The following is a 14,302-nucleotide window of genomic DNA, read 5'->3' on the forward strand; positions in this document are numbered from 1 at the left end:
AGGATGCAGCTCTCTCCTCTCCAGCTGGGCCACACTGCGCCTAGGCCAGCTCAGCGCAAATAAGCCCTTGGCCAGGGGATGCGCTGGGGCTGTCCCAGGCGATGCCACGTCAACCACCCTGCTTTGCCAGCAGCCCCGGGGTCCAGTTCCCCGGGGCGGGGCAGGGTGGGGGCTGCTCATTCCCAAGGGAGTTGGCAGACTGCCCCAGACCCACATGCAGCTCAGAGAACTCACATGGGCGCTGGCTCCGGGGACTGACTTGGTTCCCTGCCTGCAGGGGGATGCCCTGGTTCCCTGCCCTGGGGTGGGGCCTGTCTCGAGGGGGCAGGGGCGTGACTTGGTGCCCTGCGGGGGTAGGAGGCTGGTTCTGCCATCTGTTCCTTTCCTTCCACCCCCCCAGGTTGCCAAGGTGACAATCGTGGATCACCACGCGGCCACGGAGTCCTTCGTCAAGCACATGGAGAACGAGCTGCAGATGCGCGGGGGGTGCCCAGCCGACTGGGTCTGGATCGTGCCCCCCATCTCGGGCAGCCTCACGCCCGTGTTCCACCAGGAGATGGTCAACTACTTGCTCTCGCCCTGCTTCCGGTACCAGGTGGGCTCCTGGATCCAGGTCCAGATTAACGCAGGGGCTTTAGGGGCTGCAGCCCAGGGTCCCAGGCTAAGGGGGGCCCGGTGCCGCAGGACTCAGGCAGGCTGCCTGCATGCCATGGCCCCACACCGTTGCCAGAAGCATCCAGCTGCTGGCATGTCTCTATGGTCCCTGCCCCCAGCACCCTCCCTGCAGCTCCCACTGGCCGGTTCCACTGCGGGGGTGGTGCTTGCGGGCACGGGCAGTGCCAGGAGACACTCTGTCCCCCTCCCCACAGCCGAGCACAGAGATGTGCCAGCAGCCGGCCGCTTCTGGGAGCGGCGTGGGGCCATGGCATGCAGGCAGCCTGCCTGAGCCCCGCTGCGTCGCTGGCCGGGAGCCACCGGTGGTGAGCACCTCCTGGACGGAGCCTGCACCCTGCACCCCCTCCTGCACCCCAACCCCCTGCCCCTCCTGCACCAAAACTCCCTCCCAGAAAGGAACTAATATAACTGCAGTTCTTCGAATGCTCGTTCGTGTCCACTCCACTCGGGTGCGCGCGCATGTGCACCGTAGCCGGAAGATTTCTCCCCTCGCAGCATCTGTGGGGTCAGCCTGGGGGCCCCTGGAGTCACGCTCCCATGGCACCTAATATCGAGCCCTGCCGACCGCCACCCCTCAGTTCCTTCTCGGTGACGGGGGCGGGGACTTCCCCTTGCTCTTGTTTGGCAAGTGCCTTCACAGTATTTTCGCAGGAGGTAGTTGGTTCTGGTGGGCTAGTGTCACGGAGCGGGGGGCCCAGGGCCCTGCACCCCCACCCCCGCCTGTGATTCTCCCTGACTCTCAGCCAGCCAGGAACACAGGTGGTTTATTAGACGACAGGAACATGGTCTAACACAGAGCTTGTAGGTGCAGAGAACAGGACCCCTCAGCTGGGTCCATTTTGGGGGCAGGGGAGCCCAGACCTCAGTTCTGGGCCTCCCCCGCCACCGTCTCCCCAGCCAGCTCCAAACTGAAACTCCCTCCAGCCGTCTCCCCCAGCCACACCCCCCAGCTTCTCCTCCAGCCTTTGTCCAGGTTCCCGGGCAGAAGGTGTCACTGGGCCCCAAACCCCCTCCCGGCCCAGGTTACGCAGGGCAGCTGCCAGCCTTTCTGTGCGGGCCGTCAAGTGTCGTCCCTCAGTGAAGTCACCCCCTTATTTCCCATCCCCACCTAGTATTGGTGCAGTACCCCAGGGAAACTGAAGCACGCCCTGTGTTAGCAGAAGATAGTAAACTAGTAAAACTCCCATGCAACATTACCAGGTTAATACTCCCTGCTGTGTTACATCTCTCCCCCCTTCAAGGGTGAACTGAGCGGGGTCACTCTGACCAGTGACCTGGGGAAGTTCGGGGCCCCCTCTCCGGGACAGCGCATCCGCTATCAGGTTGGCCCTTCCCTTCACGTGGACCACGTCCATGTCGTAATCCTGCAGGAGCAGGCTCCACCTCAGGAGCTTGGCGTTGGCTCCTTTCATCTGGTGCAGCCAGGTCAGGGGAGAGTGGTCGGTGTACACGGTGAAGTGTCGCCCGAAGAGATAGGGCTCTAGTTTCTTGAGGGCCCACACCATGGCCAGGCACTCCTTCTCGATGGCCGCGTAGTGTTGCTCCCGGGGTAGCAACTTCTTGCTCAGGTACACGATGGGGTGTCTCTCCCCCTTTTCATCCTCCTGCATTAACACTGCCCCCAGCCCCATGTCTGAGGCGTCGGTGAACACCACAAAGGGCTTGTCAACGTCTGGGTTTGCCAGAACTGGGCCACTGACCAGAGCCTCCTTCAGCGCCCGGAAAGCCTCCTGGCACTGCTCGGTCCAGACCACCTTGTCTGGCTTCCCCTTCTTGCATAGCTCAGTGATGGGGGTGGCTATGGCGCTAAAGTGGGGCACAAATCTTCGGTAGTATCCTGCCATCCCAATAAAGGCTTGGACCTGCTTTTTGGTGTGGGGAGCGGGCCAGTCTCTGATCACCTCCACCTTGGCTGGTTCCAGCTTTAGGCGGCTGCTCCCCACCCGATGGCCCAGGTAAGATACTTCCGCCATCCCCACCTTGCACTTCTCCGCTTTTACAGTCAGCCCAGCCCCCTGGAGTCGGTCCAGCACTTGTCTAACCTGGGACACGTGGTCCTCCCAGGTCTGGCTAAAGACACAAATGTCATCAATATACGCCACAGCAAAACTCTCCATCCCCCTCAGGAGCTGGTCCACTAGGCGCTAGAAGGTGGCCGGCGCTCCCTTGAGGCCGAAAGGCAGGGTCAGGAACTCATAGAGCCCCAGAGGGGTGATAAAGGCCGATTTCAGTTGGGCATCTGCATCCAGCGGCACTTGCCAGTAGCCCTTTGTAAGGTCCATGGTGGTGAGGTACCGAGCTCCTCCCAGCTTGTCTAGGAGCTCGTCCGGCCTGGGCATGGGGTAGGCATCAGATACAGTGATGGCATTGAGCTTCCGATAGTCCACACAGAACCGGACCGACCCGTCCTTTTTGGGGACCAGCACCACCGGCGAGGCCCAAGGGCTGGCCGATGGCTGGATCACCCCCAAAGCCAGCATGTCCCGGACCTCTCTTTCCAGGTCCTGAGCAGTTTTCCCTGTGACTCGGAAGGGGGAGCATCTTATCGGCGGGTGCGACCCTGTCTGCACCCGGTGGACAGTCAGATTAGTGCATCCAGGCTGGTTGGAAAACAGCTGTCGGCATGGATGCAGCACCCCCCTGACCTCAGCTTCCTGGGCAGGGGTTAGCTGATCCGAGAGGGGAATTGTTTCCAGGGGGGAACCAGCTCTGGTCCCAGGGAATAGATCTACTAAAGGGTCATCTCCCTGCTCCTCCCACTGTCCACACACGGCCAACACCACATTCCCCCTCGCATAATATGGCTTCATCGTATTCACATGGTACACCCGGTGGTGGTGCGCCCGGTTCGACAGCTCCACCACATAGTTTACCTCATTGAGCTGCTTGACGACCTTGAAAGGGCCCTCCCAGGCGGCCTGTAGTTTGTTCTTTCTCACTGGGATGAGAACCATCACCTGATCCCCGGTGGCGTAGGCCCGGGCCCGGGCTGTGCGGTCATACCAGACCTTCTGCTTCCTCTGGGCTCTGGCCAGATTCTCCCTGGCCAGGCCCATGAGTTCAGCCAGTCTCTCTCGGAAGATCAGGACATACTCCACCACTGACTCTCCATCGGGAGTGGCCTTCCCCTCCCACTCGTCTCTCATCAGGTCCAGGGGGCCCCTCACCCTCCTGCCATATAACAGTTCGAAAGGCGAAAATCCGGTAGACTCCTGGGGCACCTCCCTGTACGCGAACAGCAGGTGAGGTAAGTACTTGTCCCAGTCCTGCGGGTGCTGGTTCATAAAGGTTTTCAGCATCATCTTTAGCGTCCCGTTAAACCTCTCCACCAGCCCATTGGACTGGGGGTGATAAGCTGAGGCCCAGTCGTGCCGGACCCCACATTTCTCCCACAAGCACCGGAGCAGGGCCGACATGAAGTTGGAGCCTTGGTCTGTCAAGACTTCCTTGGGGAACCCCACTCGGCTGAAAATGGTCAGGAGCGCATCGGCCACGGTGTCTGCTTCAATGGAAGCTAAGGGCACTGCCTCGGGGTAGCGGGTGGCAAAATCTACCACCACCAGAATGTATTTCTTCCCCGACCGGGTCGTCTTGCTGAGAGGCCCCACGATGTCCATGGCCACCTTCTGGAAAGGCTCCTCTATGATGGGCAAAGGTCTCAAAGCTGCTTTCCCCTTGTCCCGGGCCTTTCCCACCCTCTGACAGGGGTTGCAGGATCGGCAATACTGCCGGACCGTGGTAAAGACCCCGGGCCAGTAAAAGTTCTGTAGCAACCTCTGCCAGGTGCGCCGGATTCCCTGGTGCCCTGCGAGGGGGATGTCATGGGCCAGGTACAGGACCTTGCGGCGATACTTCTGGGGGACCACCAGCTGCCTCCTGATCCCACAGGACTCTACTTCCCTTGTGGGAGCCCATTCTCGGTACAGGAACCCCTTCTCCCACAGGAACCTCTCCTGGCAGCCTCACCTCATGGTCCGTACCACACTGAGGTCGGCCAGGTCCCTGAGCTTCCGCTAGGAGGGATCTTTCCTCAACTCGGCCTGGAACTCAGCGGCTGGGGCAGGGACGGGGCCCGGTTCCCCCTCAGTGGCCAGGTCTGAGGCCTCCGCCTCTCTGAGCCGTGCCCCTCGGCGCTCCCTCCCCACCAGGGTGGGGTCCTGCGCCTCCGGTGTGGTACCCCCCCCAAGGTCAGGGCGCAGTGCCCCTCGCCGGCTCTGGCTACGGCTCACACCCAGGGCGGTCTGGGGCTTGCTTGGCCAGTCCTCTAGGTCTCCCTCCATCAAAACCTCAGTGGGCAAATGAAGGTGCACCCCCATGTCCTTGGGGCCCTCCTTGGCCCCCCATTTCAGGTGTACCCTTGCCATGGGCACCTTGAATGGGGTCCCGCCCACCCCTGTCAGGGTCAGGTAGGTGTTGGGCACCACCCGATCTGGGGCCACCACCTCGGGCCGGGCCAGCGTCACCTCCGCGCCCGTATCCCAGTATCCATTGACCTTCCTCCCATCCACCTCCAGGGGAACAAGGCACTCTCTCCGGAGGGACAGCCCCGCGCCCACCCTGTAAACCGAGGACCCTGAGTCCAGAGTCTCCAGTCCTCCGGCGGAGCTGGCCTGGGGTACTCTTCCCTCCTGAGCAAGTGGTAAACTGGCAGCCCCCCTTGCCTGGGCCATCTGCCCCTTGTCCAGCTGAGTCCCTACCCAGTTAACCCTGGGTAGGTTGGGTCTGTTCAGTCTGTCCCTGAGCCTGGGGCACTGGGTCCGTACGTGGCCTCTCTGGCCACAGTGATAGCAGCTCAGGTCACGTTGGTCCCCTCGAGCAGGTTGGAGGGGGCACGACGCCAGGCATTCCCCTTCGGAGGGGGTTCTCCATGTTCTGCCTTTGGGGGGTCCCATGGTGAGTCTCTCTCTGCATCGGGGGGGGGCCTGTTCTTTTGGGGCTCCTCCCGGCTACCCCCTGACCGACTGTTCACAAACTCGTCGGCCAGCTGCCCTGCGTGCTGGGGGTTCTCGAGCTTTTTGTCCACCAACCACAGCCTCATGTGGGAAGGGCACTGTTCATACAGGTGCTCCAGTACAATCAGGTTAACCAGGTTCTCCTTCGTCTGGGCCCCCTCTGCCCACTTGTGGGCATATCCCTCCATTCGGAGGGTCAGTTCCAGATGTGTGTCCTCCTTGGGATTCACCGGGCTCCTTCCAGCCCCTCTCCTAGGCATAGGTAACTGGTAGGGGGGGCCTCGGAGTGCTCTCGGCAGCCGTCTGACCCCTCCCAGCCGGGACAGACACCGGTGCCGGCACTGCATCTGCCGGGCTGCTTCCCACAGAGACAGGGATCGGCTCCTCTGGGCGATCCTTTTCCTCCAGCTGGGCAATCAGCTGTTCTTTGGTGAGCCACCCAATGCGCAGCCCCCTCTGCCTGCACAGCTCCACCAGGTCGCTCTTAAGGAGATGGTTATCCATCTTCCCGCTAGTCCCAAGTTGTTGTGGACTCACAGGCCTGTGTGCTCTCAGCTCCCCACGGTTTCCAGGGAGAACCCTTAGGGTGCCAGCCCTTCTCAAGGTCACCACCTCTTTGCCAGGGTCAAGCCGCAGACTTCTCCACCCCTGGAACCGCTCACTGCACTCTCCAGGGGGACCCCGTCACTGCAACAGCCCTTCTCGCTGGTCACACACTCCAGGGGTTAAGCATAGCTCCTTCACCCCCTGCCCCTCTCTGAGCCTTCAGCACGCCTGGTCCCCGTCAATCCCCCTTCGTTTTACTGCTCCCCAGTCACTTACTGCAGGAAGCGCCGTCCACGGGGTGCAGTACATCCCACCGCTGCCACCAGTTGTCACGGAGTGTGGGGCACCAGCGACAGCCCGGCGCCGACGCTGGCTGCAGCCACATCCATGAGGATCCTGGCACAGATACTACACCAGGCGTCTACACCGGCACTGGCATGAGACCCAACATCGGCACCAACACCCGCACCCTTCACAGCACGGGGACCAGGCCGACCGACCACAGTCCCCCTGGAGTCACGAGATCCCTCAGGTGGGGATGGTAGCGAACAACCACCTCCTCTGGTGGCCTCCTCCTCCTCTTCACCAGATGAGGCACTGGCGGGCACTTCCATAGCCCCAGCTCTGGAAGACTCCCGGATGTTATGGCAGTTGCTGCGCCGGGCCGCCCAGGGTCTGGGCATTAAGGCAGAGGAAGTGGTAGATGCTGCAGACCCTATGGTGGACATCCTGGCCCCCTCTGGCCCTTCCCGTATCGCCTTACCATTTATAAAGACACTCACGGACATGACTAGGACCCTGTGGCAGACCCCGGCCTCGCTCCCACCCACTGCCAAGCGTAAGGAATGCCGGTACTTTGTGCCCTCCCGGGGTTATTAACACCTATATTCCTATCCCCGGCCTGACTCTCCGGTGGTGGATGCTGCTAACCAGCAGGAGAGGCAAGGTTTTTGAGGGCCCTTCCCCCAAGAATAGGGACGTTAAAAAACTAGACCTATTCGGGCGAAAGGTGTACTCAACGGGGGGACTACAACTCCGAATATCGAACCAGCAGGCCATCGTCAGCAGGTACTCCTACAATGCCTGCTCGGCGATGGCCAACTTCACAGAGTTGCTCCCCTCGGACTCCTGTGCTGAATTTTCGGCTTTGGTCCAGGAGGGGAGACTGAACTCCAGGGCGTCCCTGCAGGTGGCACTTGATGGAGCAGATGCTGCCACCAGGGTTATGGCCACAGGAGTGGCCACGAGAAAGGGCTCCTGGCTCCAGGTTTCTGGTCTCCCATATGAGGTCCAGCAGACCATACAGGACCTGCCTTTTGACGGGGAGACTCTCTTTTTGGAGAAAATGGACCAGAGCCTAACAGCCGAAAGGACTCCAGAGTCACCCTCGGGTCCCTGGGCCTCTACACACCGTCAACGCAGCGGGGACCCTTCCGTCCTCAGCCTCCTCAGCAGTGTGGTCACCAGAACCGCCAGGACAGGTCCAGACGGAGAAACAGCGCAGGCAGGAGAAGGCCACGTCAACGCTCTGGCCAGGGCTCGGGACAACCCAAGCTGTCATCAGGGCCCAAACCGGCTTCTGAAAGCACGGTTGAGGACGGTGTACCACATCAAAGACTGGATCCACCCTGCCTTACCTTCCCGTCCCGACTGTCCCCTTTCTACCATGCATGGCCCCAGATCACCTCAGACCGTTGGGTCCTCCGCACCGTAGAGAGGGGATACTCCATCCAATTCTGTGCCCTCCTGCCCTTCCACCCCCTTTCCCTGTCCCTCTTCAGGGGCCCTTCTCACAAGCAGCTCTTTATCCAGGAGGTGCAGTCGCTCCTGTCGCTAGGGGCTGAGGAGGAGGTTCCTCAGGAACATGGGGGCGAGGCCTTCTATTCATGGTATTTCCTAATACCGAAAGCCAAAGACGGCCTCAGGTCCATCCTGGACCTGCGAGAACTCAACAAGTTCGTGAAGAAACTCAGGTTCCTCATGGTCTCTCTGGCCTCCCTCATTCCCTCATTGGATCCAGCAGACTGGTATGCTGCCTTTGACTTAAAGGACGCATACTTTCATATCGCGATCGCCCAGCCCCACAGGAAGTTCCTCAGGTTCATGGTGAACAACAGCCACTACCAATTTCCAGTCCTCCCGTTCGGCCTGTCAGCAGCACCTCAAGGCTTCACCAAGTTCATGGCAGTTGTCACTGCGTTTCTGCGCAGGCACCGAGTAAAGGTGTTTCCGCACCTCGATGACTGGCTGATCAAAGGCTGCTCCAAGACCCAAGTGGACCTCAACCTGGTCCTGTCTAGACTCACAGGACCCCGCCGTGATGTTCCCCTCTGGTGTTATCCGGACCGGTGATCTGCTAGGTCACTCCACTCCTTGACTCTGGGAGCCAGCCTGACCCTGCTCTGCTGGGAGAACCCCCACTCCTGGGCTGTTCACGCACAGCCTCTGGCATGTAAGCTGCTCCTTGGATTGTGCAACCGAATGACACCAGCCAATATCTCCAGTGCCCTAGGAACCTCCGTCTTGCAGTGTCCAGTAATGCCTGCTGGACGCTGCAAGCTTATATGAGTTCATCAATTTAACAAAGAAATTGATATGTACCAGGCTCGTTATCGCAAGGGGAGTCTCTGACACGCTTCAAACCAAACGCACGGCTTCAGGTAGAATAAACAGATTTATTAACTATAAAGATAGATTTTAAGTGATTATAAGTCAAAACATAACAAGTCGGATTTGGTCCAATGAAATAAAAGCAAAATGCATCCTAAGCTGACCTTTCAATGCCTTTGCAAACTTAGATGCTTCTCACCACAGGCTGGCTGGTTGCCCTTCGGCCAGGCTCTCCCCTTTGCTCAGCGGTTCAGTCACTCGGTGGTGGTGTCTGTAGATGGAGGTGGAAGAGAGAGAGCATGGCAAATGTCTCCCCCTTTTATCGTGTCCTTTCTTCCCTCTTGGCTTTGCCCTCCCCGTTTCACAGTCAGGTGAGCATTACCTCATCGCAGTCCCAAACTGACCAAGGGAAGGGGGGTGACTCCCTTGAGAATCTAACAGATTCTTTTGTTGCTACCTAGCCCAGTGTCCTTTGTTCCTGTGAGGCTGGGCTGGGTTTGTCCCATACATGCCCTGATGAGAAGTAAACTGCCCCTCTGTTCCTGGAGAGTTTTTGCCTGGGCTGGCTTTAAGCTGTGAGGATACATTTTCAGCCTCATAACCATATACATGAAATTACAAGCTATAACATCACTATAACAACCATGCTCAGGGCATCATGAGCCTCCCATAGGCACCCGACATGCCAAACTTTGCATTGGATACCACACAATCATTTTATAAAGATGAACATGGGGGTGTAGGGTGTTCCCCCGAGGTACAGAGCACCACACCCCCTTTGAGCCCTTGGCAAAGTGCTCCCTGCTCTATCTCTCTTACAAGGTGGTGATCCTGGTGGGGATAACCTTGGCCAGGAGAGTGTCTGAACTCAGGGCCCTAACCTCAGAGCCCCCTTATTCTGGGTTCTATAAGGATAAGATGCAGCTCAGACCTCCTGCTTTCCTCCCGAAGGTGGTATCGCAGTTTCACATTACCCAGGACATCTTCCCCCCCTGTGTTCTACCCTAAGCCGCATTCTAGCGGCAGGGAGCAGAGACTCCACTCACTAGATGTCCGCAGGGCACTCGCTTTCTACATCGAGAGAACGAAGCCATTCAGAAAATCGGTCCAGTTCTTCTTGGCGGTGGTGCACAGAATGAAAGGTCTGCCTGTGTCATCACAGCGCATTTCATCATGGATCACGTCCTGCATCCGCAAGTGCTGCAACCCGGCGGGGATTCCCACACCCCCGATCTCTGTGCACTCCACCAGGGCTCAGGCTTCATCAACAGCCTTGCTGGCTCAGGTTCCCACTCAGGAAATCTGCAGGGCGCCGATGTGCTCCTCCATCCACACTTTCACCACGCGCGATGCGATGACTCAGCGGGCCAGAGGCGATGCGGCCTGCGGACGAGCCGTGCTCCAGTCAGTGGATGACTCCGACCCTGCCCCCTGAATTTGGGCTTGAGAGTCAGCTGATGGGAATGGACGGGAACAAGCATTCGAGAGTGCGTGGTAATAAAAGAGGGGTACTCACCGTCTCGTAACTGTTCTTCGAGGTGTGTTGTTCACGTCCGTTCCAACACCCACCCTCTGTCGGAGCGGCCAGCGCAAAGGAACTGAGGGGGTGGTGGGTCGGCAGGGCTCGATACTGGGCGCCATGAAGGCACGACTCCAGGGGGCCCCCAGACTGACCCCACCGTTGCTGCTAGGGGAAAAATCTTCCGGCTACTGTGGACGCGCGCACGGACGCACCTAATCAGAACGGACGTGAACGACACGTCTCGAAGAACAACCGTTACGAGGAGTCAGTAACCGTTTTCTCTAAGGTACGAAGTCAGCCATTTTGAATTAACTATATTCTACATGGTTTAAGACTGAAATGTAAGCACAGGACGGCTTTATGTTCGTTGAAAGGTGGGGTTGGTATAGCGTTAAGAGCCTCGATGCCACAACGGTGATCATTTTGTTTTACATTAGGAAAAAGACTTGTATACGGGGGGAGGGGGCCCCAGAAAATGTAATAGTCCCAGGCCCACAGGAGACTTAATCCGGCCGTGCCTGGATCGTCCCTCCCCCCATTCCCCACCAGGGATCGCCCCTGCCCCTCTGGGATCACCCCTGCCCCAGTCCCCCCACTGCCACCCCAGGGATCACATCTCCCCAGACACACCCTCTCCTTCCCAGGCAGCCCCACCCGGGCCCAGCCCCCCACCAGGGACTCCCCCCAGCACCTCCACTTCCTATCCTCCTGCACAGTGGGGCTGGCTGCCCCCCGGACCGTCGGCCATGGCTGGTCCCAGGCCCTGGTGGGCTGAATGGTCCCTTCTCCGCCTCCTCCCCATGGCTGGCCGGGGCTGACCTGGCTGGTTCCTTTGCAGCCGGACGCCTGGAAGGTTTATACCTCGAAGGGCACCAGCGTCACCAGGAAGAAAACCTTCAAAGAAGTGGCCAAGTAGGTGCCAGCCTGGCCTCGGGGTGGGGCATAAGGGGAGGGGGAGGGGCAGCATGAGCAGTGGGGGGAGTGGGTGGGAAGGGTAAGGGGACCGTGAGCGGGTGAGGGCCCTGGGGTGGAAGGTGGGAGTGTAAGGGATGAGAAAGGGCAGAGCCCGTCCCCTCAGAACTCCCCTTCTCGGTCCTGGGACCTTGCACTGGCCCCACCCCTTGCACTGCCCCTACCCCCATCCCTCAACCCCCCCCTCCACCCCACAGAGCTGTGCATAGGGGTGTCCGGGCGTGGCCGGACCAGCAGGGCTTGGAGACGTGTGTCTGAGCGTGGCAGGACTGGCAGGGTGTGAAGACATGTCCAGGCGTGGCAGGACCGGTAGAGCATGGATACACGTGTCTGGGCGTGACAGGATTGGCAGGGTGTGAAGATGTGTGTCCAGATGTGGCAGGACTGGCAGGGCATGGATAGGTGTGTCTGGGCATGGCAGGACTGGCAGGGTGTGAAGACGTATGTCTGGGTGTGGCAGCAGCAGCAGGGTGTGGATACGCGTATCTGGACATAGCAGGACTGGCAGGGCATAGATAGGCATGTCTGGGTGTGCCAGGACTGGCAGGACGTGGATAGGCATGTGTGGGTGTGGCAGGACCAGCAGGGCATAGATACACGTATCTGGGTGTGGCAGGGCATGGATACCCATATCTGGGCATGGCAGGACTGGCAGGGTGTGAAGACGTGTGTCTGGGAGTGGCAGGACTGGCAGGGCGTGGATATGAATTTCTGGGTGTTGCAGGACTGGCAGGGTGTGAAGACGTGTGTCTGGGAGTGGCAGGACCGGCAGGGCATGGATACACTTGTCTGGGCGTGGTAGGACTGGCAGGGTGTGAAGACATGTGTCCAGGCATGGCAGGACTGGCAGGGCGTGGATACACGTGTCTGGGCATGGCAGGACTGGCAGGGTGTGAAGACATGTGTCCAGGCATGGCAGGACTGGCAGGGCGTGGATACACGTGTCTGGGCATGGCAGGACTGGCAGGGTGTGAAGATGTGTGTCCAGGCGTGGCAGGAGCAGCAGGGCGTGGATACATGTCTGGGCGTGGCAGGACAGGCAGGGTGTGAAGACATGTGTCCAGGCATGGCAGGACCGGCAGGGCGTAGATACACGTGTCTGGGCATGGCAGGACTGGCAGGGTGTGAAGACGTGTGTCCAGGCGTGGCAGGAGCAGCAGGGCGTGGATACAAGTGTCTGGGCATGGCAGGACTGGCAGGGTGTGAAGACATGTCCAGGCACGGCAGGACTGGCAGTGCGTGGATACACGTGTCTGGGCGTGGCAGGACTGGCAGGGTGTGAAGACGTGTGTCTGGGCGTGGCAGGACTGGCAGGGCGTGGATACACATGTCTGGGCATGGCAGGACTGGCAGGGTGTGAAGACGTGTCCAGGCGTGGCAGGAGCAGCAGGGCATGTCGTGTCTGGGCATGGCCAGCTGCTTCAAGACGCCAGGAGCTGCAGCATCCCTGACCCCCCTGAGCGGGCATGGGGGGGCTTGGGGCTGCAGAGAGCACCTGGGGGGGTTGACAGAGGCCTTGGCCAGCTCTGCCCGGGCCAACCTATGGCAGAGGCACCGAGGCCATATCCTGCCCCATCGCTGTCTCCTCTCCCTGCCCCCTGCCCCCCGCGGCTTGTAGCCGTAGTACCCAGCTGCCCGGCACTGCCCTGGCTGGCTCCGAGCCCTGGCCCGGGAGGGGCCCAGGGCTGGGGTCTACAGGAGGGAGCTGGTGCTGGGCATGGGCTGGGGTGGGCATGGTGACACCCTCCGGCCTCCCCCCAGCGCGGTGAAGATCTCGGCCAAGCTGATGGTCCACGTGATGGCGCGTCGTGTCAAGGCCACCATCCTGTACGCCACTGAGACGGGCAAGTCCCGCACCTACGCCTGGAACCTGGGCGAGCTGTTCCGGCACGCCTTCGACCCCAAGGTGGGGCTGGGGGGCTGCAGGGTACTGCCTGGGGGGCAGGGGGTTGATGGCCAGGGGCAGGATGGAGGGGCTGGTTGGGGTGGGTGGGGGTTAGTGGGGATTGGTTGAGGGCTGGCTGGGGGAGAGGGGGACTGGCATGGGGGGTATGGGGTGGGGATTGGCTGGGGGAAGGAAGAGGGCCTGGCTGGGGTGGGGGGAGGGGCTGGGCTAGGAGAGGGCTCTCAGGGGGCGGTGGCAGGGGGCTGGCTGTGGGGCAGGGGATGGACGGGGGCTGGCTGGGGTGGGTGGGGGGCACATGGGGGTCTGGGGGAGGATGGGAGCTGGGGGACAAGAGGCTGGTGGGAGGAGGATGGGGGGCTGGCTGTGGCTGGCACATTGGCCCCTTGCTGGGTCCCCCCATCTCCCCAAGTGCTTTTCAGATGAGGGGGGGAACCTGCCACATTTGGTTTCCCAGGATCCTGTCACTGCCCCAGGCCCCCAAACGCCCCCAGCACAGTGCGACCCACAGGAAGGATTTGTGGGTCAGAACATCCGGCAGTCAGGGCTCCTGCGTTCTCTTCCCAGCTCGGCGGGGGCAGAGTCTGGTGGGTACAGCGGGGGAAGGGGCCGGGAACCAGGACGCCTGGGTTCTATCCCGGCTCTGGGGGGCAGTGGGGTCTGGGGCTAGAGCAAGGGGGGCTGGGAGCCAGAACGCCTGGGTTCCATCCCTGCTCTGGGAACCCAGGCACTGCTGGCGGCTCCCCCCCAGGCTCCTGTAGCCCCCTGGCCCAGCTGCTCCGGAGGAGGCGGGGAGACCCCTATTGGTCAGTGACGAAATAACCAGCCCAGGGGAGGCGCCCTGGACCCCTAGTGGGCCAGACCCAGCAGCTCCAAGGGACCCTGCCCAGAGGGAGACCCCCAAGCCCCTAGCGGACGCCGGCCCATTGCCGTCGCAGGCAGCCCGGCTAGATGGACGCTCTCGTTATCCACAGCAACGTCCGACGCTCTGACCGTGCCTGAACCCTTGGCCCGAGCGAGACCCTGTGGCAGGGAGTTCCACCGGCTCCGCGTGGGTGGGGACAGAGGGATCCCTCCCCTCAGCCTGGAGCGTGCGGCCTGCCTGCCCCGCACGGGAGACAG

General features: G+C 60.8%; 1 protein-coding gene across 1 annotated transcript in view; it reads left to right on the forward strand.

The window, feature by feature from the left end:
- Nucleotides 1-14,302, forward strand: part of NOS3 (nitric oxide synthase 3) — an 82,316-nt gene that overhangs the window by 44,408 nt on the left and 23,606 nt on the right. Inside the window, exons 10-12 of the mRNA XM_084620734.1 lie at nucleotides 401-595; nucleotides 11,144-11,217; nucleotides 13,039-13,183. Of these exons, the coding sequence (XP_084476860.1) occupies nucleotides 401-595; nucleotides 11,144-11,217; nucleotides 13,039-13,183 (414 nt within the window). The remainder of the gene's footprint in view (nucleotides 1-400; nucleotides 596-11,143; nucleotides 11,218-13,038; nucleotides 13,184-14,302) is intronic.

Source organism: Lepidochelys olivacea (assembly GCF_965140295.1).
Source record: "Lepidochelys olivacea isolate rLepOli2 genome assembly, chromosome: 2".
Lineage (NCBI taxonomy): Eukaryota > Metazoa > Chordata > Testudines > Cheloniidae > Lepidochelys > Lepidochelys olivacea.